This window comes from Brassica oleracea, chromosome C3, assembly GCF_000695525.1.
Source record: "Brassica oleracea var. oleracea cultivar TO1000 chromosome C3, BOL, whole genome shotgun sequence".
Lineage (NCBI taxonomy): Eukaryota > Viridiplantae > Streptophyta > Magnoliopsida > Brassicales > Brassicaceae > Brassica > Brassica oleracea.
Window position 1 is genome coordinate 11,331,993 of NC_027750.1, and position 19,824 is coordinate 11,351,816.

At 32.3% G+C, this 19,824-nt stretch overlaps 3 protein-coding genes across 3 annotated transcripts; all 3 read left to right on the forward strand.

The window, feature by feature from the left end:
• The first annotated feature begins 2,905 nt into the window (after nt 1-2,905).
• On the forward strand, nt 2,906-3,964 carry LOC106331420 (zinc finger A20 and AN1 domain-containing stress-associated protein 4-like). Its single transcript, XM_013769771.1, has 2 exons — nt 2,906-2,998; nt 3,184-3,964. The coding sequence occupies exon 2, from the start codon at nt 3,218-3,220 to the stop codon at nt 3,716-3,718; it is 501 nt and encodes a 166-aa protein (XP_013625225.1). The 5' UTR covers nt 2,906-2,998; nt 3,184-3,217; the 3' UTR covers nt 3,719-3,964.
• A 1,186-nt stretch (nt 3,965-5,150) lies between these two features.
• On the forward strand, nt 5,151-7,947 carry LOC106334112 (GDSL esterase/lipase At2g36325). The gene is made up of 5 exons (XM_013772456.1): nt 5,151-5,226; nt 5,368-5,592; nt 6,379-6,656; nt 7,011-7,302; nt 7,745-7,947. Exons 1-5 carry the CDS (start codon nt 5,169-5,171, stop codon nt 7,945-7,947), a joined length of 1,056 nt encoding a protein of 351 aa, XP_013627910.1. The 5' UTR covers nt 5,151-5,168.
• Nucleotides 7,948-10,031: 2,084 nt separating this feature from the next.
• LOC106328388 (probable LRR receptor-like serine/threonine-protein kinase RKF3) lies at nt 10,032-12,216 on the forward strand. The gene has a single exon (XM_013766823.1). The coding sequence runs from the start codon at nt 10,143-10,145 to the stop codon at nt 12,003-12,005; it is 1,863 nt and encodes a 620-aa protein (XP_013622277.1). The 5' UTR covers nt 10,032-10,142; the 3' UTR covers nt 12,006-12,216.
• The last annotated feature ends 7,608 nt before the right edge of the window (nt 12,217-19,824 follow it).

Consider the following 19,824-nt stretch of genomic DNA (forward strand, 5'->3'; position numbering starts at 1 on the left):
AGATAGTCATAGAGGCAGCCAAACGGACTCCAGTTATCATGCCAGAATCGTGCCATTTTCCCATTCTGCAGTTGGAGACGAATCATAGGATATACAACACTTTTCAACTTCAACAGTTTGTTCACTAGCCAAGAGTAGGTGCTACTTGGTTTAGTAGACCAGTAGTTGTGGACTGATCCGTTGAGAATGACTTCTTTAAACCAAGACACCCAGACAGAGTCTGGTCTGAAAAATATCATCCAAATAAGCCGCAGACAACATGATTTGTTCCAGGTTAGTAAGTCTTTCACTCCTAAGCCTCCTTGCTCCTTCGTCAGTGTAACTGTTTCCCAGGCTACCCTCGCAGAGTTTCTAGAGTCAGTGTCTCCTTTCCATAAGAAAGTACTACATAAAGAATTTATTTTCTTTATGCAGGCTTTGGGAAGTATGAAGGAAGAGCACCAGAATGTGGTAATCCCCGATATTACCGTTTTTGTTAGCAACAAACGTCCTGAAAAAGATAAAGTCTTTACTGACCAGGAATTGAATTTTGCTTTCACTTGTTGCAGTAGGGTATCACAGCCAGCTATGGAAAGCTTTCTGGAGTTTAAAGGGACACCGAGGTACCGGAATGGAAGTGACCCACACGACATGCCAGTAGAAGCTTGGATCATTTCAATTTCTGCTTGTTCCATTCCAGAGGCAAAGAACGATGTCTTCTGAAGACTCACTGCAAGACCTGATATTTAGCATGGAATTTAACATGATATAATTACAGAGACTCACTGCAAGACCTGATATTTAGCACACTCGAAAAATATTCAAGTGTGCAAGTATAAATTCATATGCATATGTTTAGGGTAGTCTATCTTTTGTTTCACCGCAAATTCCCTTAAAATTATAGATAAATTACAAGTATTTTTTTTTAATATTTTGTTTGTTGGTATCTAATATTTTTGTCTCTGTAATTATATCATGTCAAAAGAATCAAGTCTTTTTGTTCATGAAGAGAGAATTGACCCAGAAGTAGTCCTCGTTGAATAAACAATAAACCCAATAATGGGTTAATTAAATAGACTTCACTAAGAAGTAGTGGTATCTCACTCTGCAAGCACCATAATTTGGGATATGCACCCCAACTGCATGCAAACCAAGACAAGAATTTCGATACTTCTGATATATAAACAAAATTATGGATACAACATATATATATGGCTATAAATTATATAATCCCTTAGATAACAAAATCTCAAAGTAATCTCACGTTTCTAACAAAGTCACACTTGTTGTCGATATAACATCTTAAAATGTAATTTAAACACATCCGGGATAATAAAAATCCAAAACGAAGTTCTTGCCGACAATAAATCAATTATTAGATGGGACATGTCAAAAGAAAGCGTAAATAAACAAATAGAAAGCAAAGTGGGAACATGGGACGGACGGGAGAATCTTAGGGGCCGAAAATGGGTTTTATTTGGACCAACCTTCTCCATTATCTCTATTATTATCGAATAAATCATATATATAATCAAGGTTGTATGAGTTGTTTAAAAAATATATTTCATCGTTTCAACAACAAAATAACTTTAAGAAGGAGAAGAAAATACCTAATCATACGAAGCTGATTAAATACAAGTATTATAAATCATTCAATAACCCTTTTTCTTTCTAAAAGAGGCTTCGGATCCTGTTATTATGACTAGAGCACTGTAAGATTCTAATTATATGCACCATGCCCAATGTCTTAAGTGATTCTAATTATATTCTAATTATATGAATATAATCACATGAAGACATAAATGTACAAAGGATTAACAAAATTTATGATTGATCTAGTGATAAAGATGCTAGTCACCATGACAAAGATTAGGATAAAATGCAACTTGCCATCACTAATATAATAACTCCACGAATGAGAAATAAGAAACAAATATCATACAGTTTCATGCCAAACAGTTTAGGCAAATTCATTGTTTTATGCCCATATACGTCATAGAGCTTATAGTATAGAAAGGACGAAGAGGAGAGAGAGAGAAGGGATAAGATGGAGAGAAAGTGTACTAGTAGACGGTGACAGAAGATAGACTTCCAATTTGGCTTCTCTACCAAACTGTCTTTTCACCCTTTTTCTTTTTTCGCTCAATACGTTTTGAAGTCCCCATAGACATTTTGACACATTTCAAGATATATAACCTACATAAATTTATACATATTTCAAGATATTTGGCACCTATATAATCTGAATATCATTTTGGATATGATTGGAAAGATTAGAGTAACTGGAAGTAACTGAAAATAGAGAAGATATAAAATAAATATTAAAAAGTTGAAATCAGTATAGCTTTAGGTTAATAAAAAATAATAATTTTTTCGAATAATCATTTTTAAGTTGTCAAAAAAAAAAAATAATCAAAATAGTCCAAAACTTTATCTTTTAACTAAGTTTAGATTAGTTAATCCTAGAGTAAAAATGTATTTTTACCTTTTAATAAAACTTATTTTTGTCATTTTCTTCGTTAAATACTAATTTTGTGAAAATAAACTAAAAAATACTATTATAGAGAATTTTTGTAATAAAAAAATATACATGAACCAAAATGGTTAGCGGGTATTTTATTTAACAGAGAACAAATATACATTTTTGCTGATTTTTTTTTTGCTATTTGTCGCAACTAATCAAAATTTTCATTTTTAGTTTTTGAAAATAATAAAGTTAGTAACAAAAAGTTTCGAAGAATGAAACCTTTAATTCATCCGATAGTTTACAACTTCAGAATTTTGGAATTGTCGTTTCTCCTTATAAACTATATCAGTTGGTTAATTGGTTTATGTAATTGAAATTCTGGAAAAATCATAGAATATAAAATTAAATACTAAAAAAAGAAATTTTATTAAATTTTGTGCATCAGCATGATATGGGCTCTGTACATAGTGTAGTATGATAAATCCCTCTCATTATCTCTGCCCGTTTCACCCTTTTATAGGAAAAAGCCAGTGAATCATTCTTCTTCTACAGGTTAACAACAACACATACACATCTCTCTTCTTCGTTTTATAATCTCTCCTTCTTTTTCTTCATTTTCCGCCATTTCTGTTTTATTTTCTATTCTTTTTGGTTGCCGAGAAAACGCAGGAAAATAATTCTGCAGAACTCGGTGACCCATTCTCCCTAATTATAGTCTCGTTGATTGTCTTTTTCAGATTTTTGACGAATTCTATTGATTAATAATTATTAATGGCGGAAGAACATCCATGTCAGACGCCGGAAGGCCACCGTCTCTGCGTTAACAACTGCGGTTTCTTCGGAAGCTCAGCCACCATGAATCTCTGCTCCAACTGCTACGGCGACCTCTGCCTCAAGAACCAGCAGCAAGCTTCCATGAAATCAACCGTGGAATCCTCCCTCTCCGCCGCATCTCCTCCGCCGTCATCGGAGATCCAATCAATCTCCACGTCGACGATCGCGCCCCTCGTCAAAATTTACGCGGCGGAGATACAGATCCCGTCGACGGAGAAACAAATCAAGCAGCAGCCGCCGCAACGGCCTAATCGGTGCACCGTGTGCAGGAAACGGGTCGGGTTGACCGGGTTCATGTGCCGGTGCGGGACGACTTTCTGCGGGACCCACAGGTATCCGGAGGTTCACGGATGCACGTTCGATTTCAAATCGGCTGGGCGCGAGGAGATCGCTAAGGCTAACCCGTTGGTCATAGCCGCGAAGCTCCAGAAGATATGATCTGAGCCGTTGCTTGCGTTCACCGTGAAAATCTCCGTTTATCTCAGCCGTTCGTTATGTTAAAACATACTTTTATGTTACGGACATGTGTTACGTAATTAAAGGTTGAGACAGTTTTCATTCACCTTTTAATTATTTTCTTTTTCTTCCGGAAGAATTTTAAGTTTTATAATTGTGTGGCTTTATGCTTGTAAAAAAAAAGATTGTCTTTTGCGGAAAAAAAATAAAATATATAAAATTGTGTCTCGCTTTTTTTTTTCATCAACATCTCGCTTTTCTAATATTTATCAGCAACAACATTTCTTGACAAAAAAAAGAACAGGAAAAAAGACAGTTTCATCATCTTTCAACCGGTAGCTTGTCACTAGGACATCCAAGGCAATGACTTGAGGTCCAATTGTCCAAGTGTTGTTTATGATAAAGATTATAAACAGTAGCTTCGGGCCGAAACTGCAGTGGCCAAAGGTTCTAAGTGTTTGAAGATGAGGGTGAAGACGTTAATGGCTTGAGATTAACCCACTAATATGGAGCTAAGTCTGTGGACTCTAGAGACTCACAATAAAAAAAAATGTAACTACATGCAATTGAAATTAACTACGACGCAATCTAAGCTGGTTATCTACCTTGAAAGAGTTTGAAACTAGTTAAAATAAGTGTGTTATGACCATATCAAAGATTCAAAGACAATGGAAAATACTTTATCATATAAAATGTCTTATTATATTTTAATATTTATTCCACCATTTGAACGATGAAGAAGGCTATTGTTTTCTTGTCAAATTTAAATAATGATTCTCTTTGCGTTTATATTGGATGATAGTTAAAAACGTTTCACAAATACTAAAATAAATTTAAAACCTCTAAAACATGTCTTTATCTTAATTAGATGCACACTTGCTGAAGAATACTCTAACCAAGAAAAATAAATGTCGTATTTTACTTTCATTAATCCTGAAAATGTTAGAAATTTCGATAAAGTGTTGTAAATATCCAAAATATAGGGATTTTAATATACGCATTTTTAATCTGTGACTATAAAAAGATATCTAATTGACATAAATTGAAAAAAAATATAAAACTTTATTGAAGATAGAAAATACATATAACATGAAACCGAGGAACCAAAAGGAGTTTAAATATCCAATCGGTTAGGGTTTGTATCAACCCGGTTTGGTTTTTGGTCTTTTTTCATTTCCAGCTGTTTTTATAAAAAAAAACCCCCCAAAAATGTTTTAATATGAAGAACCTTTTTTAAAAGGAGTTTAAATTAGAAACACAATGAAATTAATTATTTCAATATCGGAAACCGCTAAATCTAAAACTCACACGCACATAATCGCCTCGACCTATATATATACATTCAGGCAGCTTCATACCTTTTCCAAGCAACAACAATACACACAAATTTTTTTTTTTTTTGGTAACTCAATACACACACAAATTTCCGACCATGAACATAACTAAAACCACTCCTTGGTTTCTTTACTTGTGCCTGATTCTTCTATCAGGTATCAATATATATACCTTATGTTTTCTTCCGCTTAATCTGCATATATACGCTCATTGCTAAGTTGATTAATGAATCTCCACATATATAAATTGATATAAATAAAAGTTAATTCGTTATATCAAATTTCTAACGGCTCTAGGCTACAAAAGTGTAAAAGGATCGATTTCTCCATCTAGCGAGCCCACTAAAGATGGCAAGTTTGGTTTCAAACCGACAACGTTGTTTGTGTTCGGAGACTCGTACGCAGACACCGGGAACACACCAGTCATTATCTCGCCCTCATGGAGGTTTCCTTACGGAATCACTTTCCCGGGAAAGCCTACCGGCAGGTTTGGTGATGGTCGTATTTCAACTGACTATCTCGGTAATGAAAGTTAATTTATTTAAAGTATTTTGGATTTAAAAATCACTATGCTAGTATACCACAATAGACTTTTCATCTTGAAAAATACAAAAACTCCATACCTGCAATTTTGGCTTTATTCTAAATAGGTTACTGGTTCCACTTCCACACTTAGTAGCTTATAGCTATTTGCGAAAACTCTGAAGTCTCTTACAATATGTCTTAGATGTACATTGCTTGTTTTAGTTGTAAATGAAACGGTATTTTGGCTTTATTCTAAATAACTTCTTCTTTTTTAACCTGATGTTCCATTAATTGTGAAGAGTGATATTTATAGATATTTTCTTGTTTAAAATGGTAACTTTATAATTTATATATAATACTATATATATACACTTAAATTAGTCAAATATCACGTCGAACTCATTTACTTCTAATTAATAGTCGTTTATATAGTTTACATTCTTTTATTTGTTGATTTTATTTTAATTTAGCAACCATTTTTGAAAATGTGTTGACTAAAACTAACTAAAGTCTACTAAATTATTTGATTTTGTTTATTTCATATAATCGTGAAATAAGAGTTCATACGAGTTACACCAAAAATATAATGTACATCGGTTGCAACTAAAAGTAGGTATCTGCAATCGTTAGAAACATCTTAATTAGTCGTTACACCGTATTCAATTATTAAACGGTCATATAAATACATAAATAAAACCGTGTTATTATTTATTTGCGTGCAAACATACTATATGCAATCCAAAATCAATAATTCATTACTTTGGCTCGTATTATATCATGTAGCCAAGTATCTTGGACTTAGAACACCGATTGCATATAAATGGAGGAGGTTCGCACTACCGAGACAAGTTGTGAATAAAGGAATCAATTTCGCATTTGGTGGAGCTGGCGTGTTTGAGACAATATTCACAGTCCCCACCGCGAGTATGCAGATCAATTCCTTTGAACGACTTCTGCGGAAAAATGTTTATTCACCGGCCGATCTCAACTCTTCCGTAGCTTTTTTCAGCTTCATCGGCAATGACTATATCAAGTACAACATATTCAATGGTACCTCGCAGGTATACAAATTAATAATGATGTTATGATGGCTATAAAAGTTATCGGCTACTGTATTAACTTTTGTTGAGTAACACGATGAACTAAACTTGAAAGAAGCTAGAAAATTAGAAGGAGACTCGATTGGAACAAATACTCGTTTAAGATTTTTATTAATAATGTGAACAATAATTTACAATTTACAAACTTTTATTTATTAGCTTCAAAACCTCGATTTTTCTTTTTCATTGTTGGAGGTTTTTCTAAATCAAAATAGAATATTGTACGTAACGAAATTATGTTTTACCGGTACATCGGGATTTAAGTTTATGTAGCCTTGATATTGTCATAAGAAAAGAAAATGAAATGGCATGCAGGGCCGTCCAGCATTGATAAGGAGAGTTACGAAACAGATTTTGTTGGATGTAAAGCGAATTAAGGACTTGGGAGTGAGAAAGGTGTTTGTGGTTTTATCTCCACCGCATAATTGTGTGCCGTTATATTCCACTTCTAAAGGCTGCAACACTAGTAACCCGTTGACGAAGCTCCACAACAGTCTTATCCGTGAAGGATTGAGAAAACTAAACGATGAGAATAATGAGAAAAGCTTCCTCATGCTTGATTTCTACAAGGCTTTCATGACCATATTCAAGTATAGAGGAGTTCCGGGTACGTTGTTCTTTCATTCATTTTTTTGTGTGTGACTATAATCAGAGATAACTCTATGATAGTGTTTATGAATAACCTCTCGGTATACTCTATGATAGTGTTTATGAATAATCTCTCGGTATCATTGAACCTAATATAGCCGGTTTTATGCACAGTCGGATAAAACATTCGTTATTACCCTAAAATTTTAAAGAAATATTATACTTAGGTTCGCATGGCCTCGAATAAAAATTTATCTTATTAAGATTTAACTGATAAATTTTTATGTACATCTAAATCTTACATCCCACCTGGATCCTACTAGCTACTTTTTATATGGGAGTAATTAAACTAGCAATATCCTATGATAAAAAATTCAATAAAAGAAAAGAAAAAGAGGACGTGAAACAATGGATAGTTCAAGAATGTAAGTTTGTAACATACACATGTTTAACTTGGGCAGGAGTTCCGACATTTTCGGAACCATTGAAGGCATGTTGTGAGGGAAGAAAAGGAGGAAACTCTTGTGGAGATGTAGACATATACGGTAGAAGGTTATACAGTGTCTGCAAAGATCCAAAGTCATTCTTTTTCTGGGATAATGTTCATATTACTGATGAAGGATGGCGTTCTGTATTTTCTCTTCTTCTACCTGATTCACGATAATGGATCATGTATGTCTCCAAAAATTCAACTACTATGAGAATGGATGAGTAGCCAATTCATATTTTATAAAGAAATTTCACATATAAAAGATCCAGTACATGAAACAAATGCATTTTTTTTTAAAAAGGGTTTTCATTCATGAAACATGAAACAATTGCATACTCATACGTTCTTTGTTGGTGACTTTAATAAAACGAAAAAGATGTGGTTATATGTTGTTATTGTTTACTATATCAAACTGGAGTTAAATCAGACTTTAGTTTAGGGTTCACAAGGAGTACATTTGTCTTAGAGTTGTTTTAGAGGATAGAGAAGACATAAAAGATGTGGTTAAGTTATCAATAGTCGTACGTTGTTGTTGTACTCTCCTTTGCAAAAGGTAGAAAGCAGAAGCAAAAATCTAAACAAGAAGAAAGCAGACATTGAGAGTAAATAAATCGAAACTGGTAATATCTAGTGAAACCAACGTTAGGACCCAAGAACACGAAATAGCAAAAGCTCAGGAGCTATTAACTTGGACCAAAAGCAAGTAAGCTACCGAATGAAGAACGAGAGAGTTAAGAGTGTCAATGTTTCCACACGCTTTGGACTTGAGCCTTTTGGGTTAAGCGGAGTATTTCATTGGGTTTGTTAAAAGACTGCTGATTTTGGGTCCATTATAAAGAACTAATACTAAGGCCACCATAACAAGTATAAAATGATAGAAAGAGCAAAGATGGTTTTTGTTTCGGAAATTCTCCTACATTTGTGAGAAATACACATTATACATGTTTTTCATATAGTGGTTACAATTATTAAAATACATATAATTAAATATTAATACTTTATTAAAAAATTTAGGATCACATAAGTCTTCTCATGTCGTAATGAGGGCTGAGGGCTGTTCGTTTGGTTGCCGCAGGTACCGGCGGCAGCGGCAGCGTCAACATTCTGCGTCAACTCTTGTTCGTTTTGTTGACGCAGGAAACTGCGACTGACGCCGCATCCGAACGCCGCGTCCTGCGGCTGACGCCGATAAAATCTGCGGTCGCGATATAGTATGCGGCAGCGTCAGCGTCTGCGAAACGAACAACAACTGTCCCCATTGACGCTGCCGCCGCCGCTGACGCCGAAACCTGCGGCAACCAAACGAACATGACTATGTTCTCATTTGAGACTATCATTAACCCCATTTTTTTTTTTACAATAAGATATTCACATACTCATATTAACTTTGTAAACCAGGTTGGTAACTCTGCATCCATGTGAACGACAATAGACGGTTGTTTCCTACCACTACGTGCTAAGCTATCCGCCCGTAGATTCTTCGTCCGAGGTACATGAACGATGTGTGAGTTGAGGAAACTTTTTCGTAGAAGCTTTATATCTTTCATATAACTTTTAAATGCTGGTCATTTTTCTGGTTCCGAAACCATCTTCACCAATTGAGAACAATCTGTTGCAACCGTAACCTGAAACTGCCGTAAATTCTTCATACATTCCATTGTCCAAATCAAAGCTTCCACCTCCGAATGCAGAGGTGACCTGAAACTCCAGTTTCTTAATTGGGGTTCTTAGTTTGAGACGATTTTTAATTTTTCTTAGATTTTAACTAAGAAGAGCTAAGAACCGTCTCTTAAATAAGAGATATAAAAACCGTCTTTTAGCCGAAAAGTGTAAAAAAACTTAAAAAAATATCAAATCATGAGTTAAGAACCTTAGCTAAGAGACCGGGGTTAATGATGCCATGAATCCATTATAGAAATATTTATTTATAGTAATATCAAACCATATATTTATGAATTGTTGCCATATGATAAGACACGTATCAACCTTAGTTTTGTGACTTTTTGTCTCACATTTTTATTATTTAAATGCAAATAGGTTAGTAAAATACGAAAAAGTGAAAAAGTTAGTAGTTGAATCCAATCAAGTATTTTTAAATATTATCATCATCATCAGATCGCCACTAACAACCATTGAATAACACAAAGGAAAGTTCTCATGCAATTTCGAAGATATTTGACCCCACAAAAGAAAATCAGGCGTTACTATATTATAATCTATTATTAATATTAATATAATTATTATCGTTACACAACACACATGAAAACACTAGAGAGAGAGACAAGAGAGAACAGGATATTTACAAAAGCAAAGTCAACTAAACCTTCTCTCTCTCGTCCCTTATTCTCTTTTGCCGGCGCCACCGCCAGATGTTTCTCCGTCGAACCGCCGTCGTCTACATACTCCTCTTCTTCACCGCAGCATCCTCTTCCTTAGTCGCAGCTCAGAACTCTTCATGTCCTCTCGACTTCTCCATCTTACAACCTTTCAAGCGTCCAAGCCCCGATGGCTCCACCACCTGCCAATACCTCCTCCAAGGCCTCCGTCTGGTCTACTCTCACCACCTGCGTCAGACAGGTTCATTCTCACCGCCTCTCTCCTCCGCCTCCTCTTGCTGGGACGCTTTACAGTCCTCCATCGCCGGGTTCCTCCCTCGCTTTGACGTCAGATCAAGATGCGGTTTCCAGACGCCGTGGATCTCTCAGGGGTGTATGAACATCACCACCAGGTCTCAGTTTGAAGCTCTGATCCCTAACTCAACGCTGAGCACGGCTGTGATGAGATGTAACCTCTCTCTTGAGAGTAATACTCCTTGTGCTTCGTGTACTCAGAGCTTGTCTGCGTTTCAAGCTTATCTCACTGGAGCTTCACTAGGAAACGTCTCCGACTGTACTGGCTTTTCTTCGATCTACGGCGCTGCTTTCGCTAACAGGTTCGGTCCTACTGATAAAGGAACTGCGAAATGCTTGTTTCTGCTTGATCTTGCTTCTTCTAGTGGCAGCGGCTCTGGTAAGAAGAAGGTGGTGAAGATACTAGTTCCGTTATTTTTTATACTTGTTGTAGCATCCGCTTTGATTCTATGGTACTATTTAAAGAGAAAGAGAGACTTCAAGATGAGGAGGATGAAGCTGAGGCAGCAGAGAGATAGTTTAGAAGCTGGAAGGCTAGACTCAATGAGCGAGAGCACTACTCTGGTTAAGTTCACTTTCGAGGAGATCAAGAAAGCCACCAACAACTTCTCCAGGCACAACATCATAGGCAGGGGAGGCTACGGTAACGTGTTCAAGGGAGTCTTGCAAGACGGCACTGAGGTTGCTTTCAAGAGGTTCAAGAACTGTTCGGCTAATGGAGACGCCAACTTCGCTCACGAAGTTGAGGTCATTGCGAGCATACGCCACGTCAATCTTCTTGCCCTGAGAGGCTACTGCACGGCGACTACGGCTTACGAAGGTCACCAGAGGATCATAGTGTGTGATCTTGTGAGTAACGGTAGTCTTCACGACCATCTGTTCGGAGACTCGGAGACTCACCTTCCCTGGCCTCTAAGGCAGAGGATAGCTCTTGGGATGGCGAGAGGACTTGCTTATCTGCACTACGGCGCGCAGCCGTCGATCATCCACAGGGACATCAAGGCTAGTAACATTCTCTTGGACGAGAGGTTCGAAGCCAAAGTTGCTGACTTCGGGCTAGCCAAGTTCAACCCCGAAGGAATGACGCATATGAGCACGCGTGTCGCGGGCACGATGGGATACGTAGCTCCAGAGTATGCGCTCTACGGGAAGTTGACAGAGAAGAGCGACGTGTACAGCTTCGGTGTGGTGCTTTTAGAGCTTCTGAGCGGGAGAAAGGCGATTGTGACGGACGAGGAAGGGCAGCCTGTGTCGGTGTCCGACTGGGCGTGGGCCCTTGTCAGAGAAGGGCAGACGCTGGACGTGGTGGAAGACGGGATGCCGGAGAAGGGATCTCCTGAGGTCCTGGAGAAGTATGTGTTGATAGCAGTGCTTTGCTCTCACCCTCAGCTACACGCGAGACCGACGATGGACCAAGTGGTGAAGATGCTGGAGAGTAATGAGTTCACTGTTATCTCTATACCTCAACGGCCGATCTCTCTGGTGGCTTGTAGGGAGGAGATAGACCGGTCCGTTAGTAGCAGCAGTGGCTCTGGGAAGCTGACTAGCCCCACGGGTTATCAGGCCTTCTCCTTTGGAGCTGATGGACCTGGACACCAATGAGCTCTCTGTTTTTGCTGGTAACTTGTGAATAGTTGTTAGTGTGTACATTCATTTCATTCTTTGATGGTTCTGTCACTTAAGCATAAGATGTATCGCTCCAATAAATTTATCTTTGTGTAATGCTTTCCTATCCAGAGAATTAAGTAGAGATAATAGAAATCTTACATGTTCGTATATCGTTTTGTCCTTTACTAAGAAGAAGTTGTACATATTTACTGCATCTGATTCTTGGCAGCTACTAGCTGAAAGTGATAAGATGAACTTGGTCTATTAGACTCTTCAAAGCCCCCACAGATCACCTATGATAGGGCCATCACCTCCTGTCAAAGATAATCATATCTCACACACCATAGTTTCAGTTTAGTTATCAGCTCAGGCAAAACAAACTACTGAATTCATATACAAGTATAAATCCTTATGATTGAAAGAGGGCGGCTTATACAAAATACATATACCATCAGTACACCCAGTCAGGGAAACTTCTTCATTAATAATTGGAAATTATTAACTGACACATCAGCATCCTTAACATGATGAGCCTGCTTGTTCATCCGCGGCTGTGGAAGAGACCCGAGTTTCAATTCATTAAACCGACAACCTGGTTTAACTTTTGAAAACCCAAATATATATAGGGTTTGGCTATGGAAGCCGAAACTCTAAGAACCGGTTTATGCCGTTACTTACGGGTTATTGAGAGATGAATTTTAAGAATCCATTGTTATTGGTTCTTGGATTTCAAAAATCTTAGTAGAATCCATTATTATTGGTTTAAGAATTTTCAAAATTCATTCAAATCTTTTGTTATTCTAAAAGTTTAGTTATTATTGATTCTCTAATTCTAACTAAATATAGTGTTATTGGGAGATGAATTCTATTCATTTTTACTCATAAGATTCAACTTTTAAAATATCATATGTATCCATGTGATTTTCAAAATCCTTGTGATAAAAATACTAGAAAACAAAATAATTATTCTTACCAAATATCTATTGAACGTTAAATCTAAATTATATGTTCAAAACTATAATTCATTACATTTATATACTTTTACATTTTTTAATATATAATTATTTTTAAAAATGTTATATTTTTTAATATAAATAATAATAATTACATTTACAAATCTTAATAATTTTAAAATACTTTTTAAAAATAGTTTCAAAAAACAATTTCGAATTTCAAAAAGAAAAAAGAAAAATTTCAAAAAAAAAGAAAAATTTAAATAGAAAAATTATAAAAATGTTCAAATTTGAAAAAAAAATATATAAAAACAACTTTTTTTTTATTACTTATACATTTATACCGTAAGAGGTAAAATAGTCTTTTACATTTTTAATGAAACTTCTTTTGGTCATTTTCTTTTTTAATGCTCTTTTGTGACAAAATCTTTTAAAATGACTATTTAAGAAAATTGTTCAATTTTGTATGTATCAATATTATTTTATTTTTAATTTGAAAGCAAAAATAAATAATCATGCTATATGATTTAGAAAATAAATATATTCTATATTTATTTTACAAAAAATGATCGAAAAAAGGTAATACAAATTCATAAAAATCTATATCAATCTAAAAAAGTTATGATCAAATTTCATAAGTAAATATATATAAATTTTCACAATCCACGTAACTTTTTTAAATCTATCAACTCTCAAAATTCACAAACTCTATACAAATTCATCTTCCAATAACCCCCCCTTAATATTTGGATGATTCAGGTTCGGTTTGCTATATCAAAAAATTAGTGAAACGATAAATTAATAATTATTTGTTTTTAATTATAAAAACTTGAAATATAATTTAATAAGATAACATAATAATGTTTTTAAAGGTATGTATATTATTTAAAATTCATAATTAATATATAATAAAATTTATGAAAATATAAACAAATATATAATTTTCATTCGTTAGGTGAGTCTATTCTAATTTTTAATACTTCAGAATATGTTAATATTAAAATACATATATATTTTACGATACATATTTCATTTACACTAAATAATATAATAAGAATAATTTAAATTTAAATTTATAAAATTTAATCAATAGAAAACTGTGAAAATAATTATTTTCTTATTCAAGATAAATTTTTTATTAAAATAATGAATTTAAATTATTATTTTTTTGTAAATTAATAGGTTTATATATTTTATTATTATTAATTTATAGTATTTAATTAAGGGTTGTAAAATGCTTTTCTTAAATTTAGTTTTAGTAAGTTTGCATGATTCTTAACATAAGCATCCAACTTTGACGAAGATGTACAAATACTTCAGGTTCTGTTTTATACATTTTAGAAAGATCATAGAAAAATTTACAATACATATTTTAACCTTCATAAAACTAGAAAGTAAGCTAGAATAATTATTTTATCCTTGTATAAAATTTATAATATACATTATAACTAATCTAGATCAACAGATGCAATTGTTTCTAAATTCAATTTTTATATTGTAAAACATGTTAAATATTCTCATGATTGTATTAGTTTTTTTTTCTATTTTTCGATTTATATACAATTTAATATTTTTTTATATCATTATTAGGCAATTATATCCAACCTAAACTGACTAATTAATTCAAAGTTATAAAGAAACAAATCTTATTATAACTTTTTTTTTGTCATCAATTTTATTATAACTTATTTTGTCAATCTATACTATTAAACACAAGACTTTTTTTTTTCTGAGATTTCTTTGGATTTTGAGAGTATTTACAGTAACGCCACTGCATTTAAATTTTAATTAAGACTAAATGGAATTCTTAAGCTACCATAATCGTGTAGCATTATTTACTTTAAATACAATTATATATCAACACAATATTTCTAAATTATTACATATATACATATATATATATATATATATTTTTTTAAACAATTTCTTAGATATTACAAAAATATTTTTTCTCACTGTTAAGTTATATAACTAATTAGGGTAAGTATTACACATTTATATTAATATAGTTGAAATTAGTATTGAACTTGGTAATTATTAACGAAATAATTATATTTTAAAAATTAGATCCATATTTGTATATATATATATATATATATATGAGTAGGACTGGGCAAAAAATCTGAATCCGAAGAACAGAACCGAACCCGATCCGAAAAAGTAGTACCGAACCCGAACCGAAATTGATTAAATATCCGAACGGGTTCAAAATTTTGGTATCTAAATAATTGAATCCGAACCCGACCCGAACCGAAGTATTTTGGGTACCCGGATATATCTGAAATATATTTATATACCTAAATATATTAATTATTTTTAGATTTAATGTATAATAAAAATATCCAAAATATATAAGATACTTTTAAGTTGTCTAAAATATTTGAAAATATATACAAATAGTCAAAAATAAATATCTAAAATAGCTAAAATGTATTCAAAACACCAAAAATACTTGAAATATCTATTGATTCTCTATCAAAATATTGAAACCACACCAATTTATATGTTAAGTTTAGGTATTTTAACATATGTTATTCAAATTTATATGTGATATTTTATTTTATTAATAGATTTTAAGAAATTTAAAGTATATAATGAATTTTAAATTTTTTAAAATTATTTAAGTGGGTTATCCGAACCCAAACCGAACCCGAACCGAAATTTTAAAAATACCTGAATGGGACTAAAATCTTTGATCCCGAAAACTCGAAACCCGAATAGACCCGAACCGAATCCGAATGGGTACCCGAACGCCCACCTCTTTGTATGAGCTACAAAAAATGGGTTACGTTTTTGTTTTGTTTTTTTGTTATTGATGATTCAAACTAACGTTTACAAGCTAAACGACTTGGGAAAAAGAAAGAACAACCAAGGCACCAGTAGGGACCTTACAAACTCCAAAGGGAGACAAACAGAAATGAAACAGAGCATTAAAGAAAGAAGACAACTCTGTCCGAAAGACACTTTGGTCATAACTCCCTCACTACAGGGCTTCACTTCGGATCTGAGGAGCTAACCACACCGGACCAAACCGGGCAACATAAGACTGGTGACGCTGATCCCTCGTAATGGGTTACGTTTTTGTTTTGTAGTAGACCCGAATGTTAAAATACACAAATAACGCTATAAATATTTAAATCGTATCATGCCGAAAATATGAATATAAGAAATCTATATATCTGGACAAAGTAATCTAGATAAGTATAACCAATTCAGAAAATATTATGTCATAAATTCATATCTTGAGATATATATTGACATTATTAACTCATTTACTTGAATAGCAATCAAATCTACATTAACGTGGATGAATATCACTTTTGGAACACTCTCGCCGTTTTGGTGGTACGTTTACCTCCTTTTTAGTTAAAAACATCTAAGCGTTCAACGCAAAACATATAACCAAAGGTAAGATAACTGTAAGCGCACATCGAAATAATATCGATGTAATTAAAAAAGTACATTGTTGATTTGTCACGTAATTAGAATGCTAATTTTGTTTACGTGGCACATTGAGAAACAAAATTAATTTGCTAGATAATGTTATATTATATATTATGTCCATTATGGATCATTCATTTATCAAATTGAAATTATTATATATTATTTTCTTAAATAAAACCTACGGAATTACCTAATGTGATTAAAATATATATGATAATTAATGATTTTAAATAATAAATATTTGCTAACAATCTGTATACTTTCTATCATTTTTGTTTAATTATTTATTATTAAAATAAATTACACAATTATATTAATCATATAATAAAAATTTAGATTTTTTTTGTATATGTTGTATTTTGAATTTTTCAAAACGAGTATAAATTACTAAAACTGTTAAAAGTCTCACATTAACTTTTATGATAAAAGTTAAAAAAAAATTCTATAATAAGATACAATGATTATAAAATCATATATATATATATATATATATATATATATTTCATATCGTTTAAATTAAACTATACATCATATGAAAATAAATATTTATATTTTGATATCTGCGTTGAACATATATTGAAAAATTAATATTTTAATTTTGAAATCTTCATTGTTTTTTTAAAATGATTATAAATTATTGAAACCACTAAACATTCCAAATTAAAAAAAAAAATCGTTGGTGTAAAATTTTGTTACACAAATATGCAAATAATCATAAAAACATATGAGTAGAAACCTCATTTAAGAAATATCCATATTAAAATTATAATATATATCTATGTTAATATCATATACGATAGATAAGATTGATTGTTTTAATTTATTTACCCTAAAATGATTGTGAATAAACAAGAGCAGTCGTTTGATTTATATGTGCACGTCAATTTATTACATAATAGTAACTGATTTCTTAGTTATTTAATATATAATTATTATTTTATTATTTCATAATATGCAGAAAAACATAAAATAAGTAATAAATATAAAATATTTATTCTGCACAAGTCACAGATCTTAACCTAAGTATGTATTTCTTTAATAATTTTAAATCTTAAAAAATTTACATCTCATGCCAAAAAAAAATAATGAAATGAGAATAAACTCAAAATCAATATTTATATCGAGCAATAACTAAAATGAAAAAACGACACAAAAATGAGAAAAAATATTGAAGATAAGATAGGATTGACACGTGAATGTAAACTTCTCATAACCATAATTAACTTTAAGTTGCTAATCATGATATAAAACCGAGCTGACATAGTTTCATTGTAACCAAATAGTAGGTCTGAGATTCTTCGGCCTAAACGTTAGGTTCTTATGCGATAAGTGATTTTTTGACCTAAAATATTTTTAAAAATAGGATCAGTTCATGAGTAAACAAATTATATAATTAATAAAAAACTAAATTGTTTAAGGGCCAAAAATATGAATTCAATCAAGAATATAATTTTTTTTTTTCATACGATATTTTTTAAATAATTTCCATATAAATTCATCATGATCCTAGTTGAAACAGTATTGGATAAACCAACCCCTCGTACAAAAAAGTAGAGCTTCCTGTTAAGACATTTCGAAATAATAATGGTCTCAATGTGAGTATGTGATACAAGATATGTTAAAGGCAAAATATTATGGTTTTGTTGTTTTTAAGTTTTTTATTTTTTTAGTTTACAAAAAAAAAAAAATTAACCTTATAATTGTATTTGTCCACTGTGTTGCGCTGAAGCTGCTTTATGGGTGTATGTATTGATTGCGATGAAAAGCTTTTCCTTAGATTATGTTGATGTATCTTTGTTACTAATGCTTTGTCCGATGCCCATGAATATTGTGATGCCCGGTGAATTCTGGTCATATGTGTTGTGTTCTTAAGAACACCGTACACGGGTTGTGAGTAATTTATGGAGATAGTATGGATCGATTACATGTCAAACACAATTATAATCTTTCCAGTAAGATGAAACAGTTTGTTTGCTTAGGCTGCGTTGATGTGTATCTGGTGCTTAGCATGATTAGTGGTTAAATATCCTTCCACAGTTTCTTAACTTTATTATATTATTATTATAACTGAAATCTGTTTTATAAATAAATTTTAATTATGCATAAATAGCTGTGTCAATAACAGAATGACACATGGAGAGATACTATCTCTAAATTGTCTGGAGAGGTTCTTGCTAAAGGAACAATTAGATATTTTATCACTTCTTCTTTCTTGTTTTTTTTATTTTTAATTATATTTTTGTCATATAGTTAAATTTTAACTATGCTTAAATAGCTGCGTTAATAACAAAATGACACACGGAGAAATACTATCTCTAAATCGTGTGGAAAAGTTCTTGCTAAAGAAACGATTAGACATTTTATGACTTTCTCTTTCTTGATTTTTTATTTTTAATTATATTTTTGTCAAAAAAACTTATGTAAACAACTACCATTAATGATGCTCTAAATTTGATATGTATTTCTGTTTCTAACATATAAGAACACCTCCGGTATAAATATATTAGGAAATTTTTCACTTTTAAAATAAAGAAACAAATTAGAAAAATAGGAAAGAGAGTGTAGTGAAGTTTTAAATTTGGAGTTTATAGGAAACTCATTAAAACTTTTAATGTCATGTGTCCACTTATTGATCATTTTAATCTTCTTGGAAAATCAAATTGAATTATAAAGATAAATTGTATTAAGATAATAATATTAATTTGTTTAGATACTTGTTTTTAGATGCTAACCAATAATGTTGCTCTTAACATTACAAAAATCAATATCTTGGATACCATTATCTATATATGAAAGTGATTGTCTTATTGGCTTTGTGCAGGTAAAAAATATTTAGATAGACAACTAATATCAATACAGACAAAAGTTTTTGATGTCAACAAACAGAAGAAGAATAGAGGACAAATGAGATATTCCTAATTATACAAAAGAAAAATGTCTGAATTCTGTGAAAGTGTAAATTGCATCAACTGCGATAATTCATTTATTGTAATAATCCATAGAGTATATACTCCAAAGTTTGGTCGTGTATATAATGCAATGGCATTTTTTTGTAATTCTCGTAATAAGCTAAAGGTTGTTTAGTTTGGAATTTGAAAACAGCTGAAGACTGAAGTGTTGACTAGTAAAAAAATCAACTTAAAAATGATTTTTAATATATACATAGGAGATAAATGAAAGATGGATGATGACATTCGTGATTTATGATCATTCGATTATTTTCTCCAATGAGATTTTCTATGAGTATCCATAACTGGAAAATAAACTTTATAAGTTTATAGTGCTTTTTTCAAATAGTTCTGAATTTTGTCTCCGTAGTGTGGTGTAATTAGTTTTCAAGAACGAATTCAACCATAAATCAAATTTAGTATTATTTCAACGCCAAAATTATTATTTTGATGTTAGACATTATTTTT

Excerpts from the sequence above, each read along its gene's own strand:
- LOC106331420 (XM_013769771.1), top strand. The coding sequence starts at position 3,218 with ATGGCGGAAGAACATCCATGTCAGACGCCGGAAGGCCACCGTCTCTGC.
- LOC106334112 (XM_013772456.1), top strand. The coding sequence starts at position 5,169 with ATGAACATAACTAAAACCACTCCTTGGTTTCTTTACTTGTGCCTGATT. Across the intron at positions 5,593-6,378 it reads TATTTCAACTGACTATCTCG|CCAAGTATCTTGGACTTAGA; the intron begins GTAATGAAAGTT and ends TATATCATGTAG. Across the intron at positions 7,303-7,744 it reads CAAGTATAGAGGAGTTCCGG|GAGTTCCGACATTTTCGGAA; the intron begins GTACGTTGTTCT and ends TAACTTGGGCAG.
- LOC106328388 (XM_013766823.1), top strand. The coding sequence starts at position 10,143 with ATGTTTCTCCGTCGAACCGCCGTCGTCTACATACTCCTCTTCTTCACC.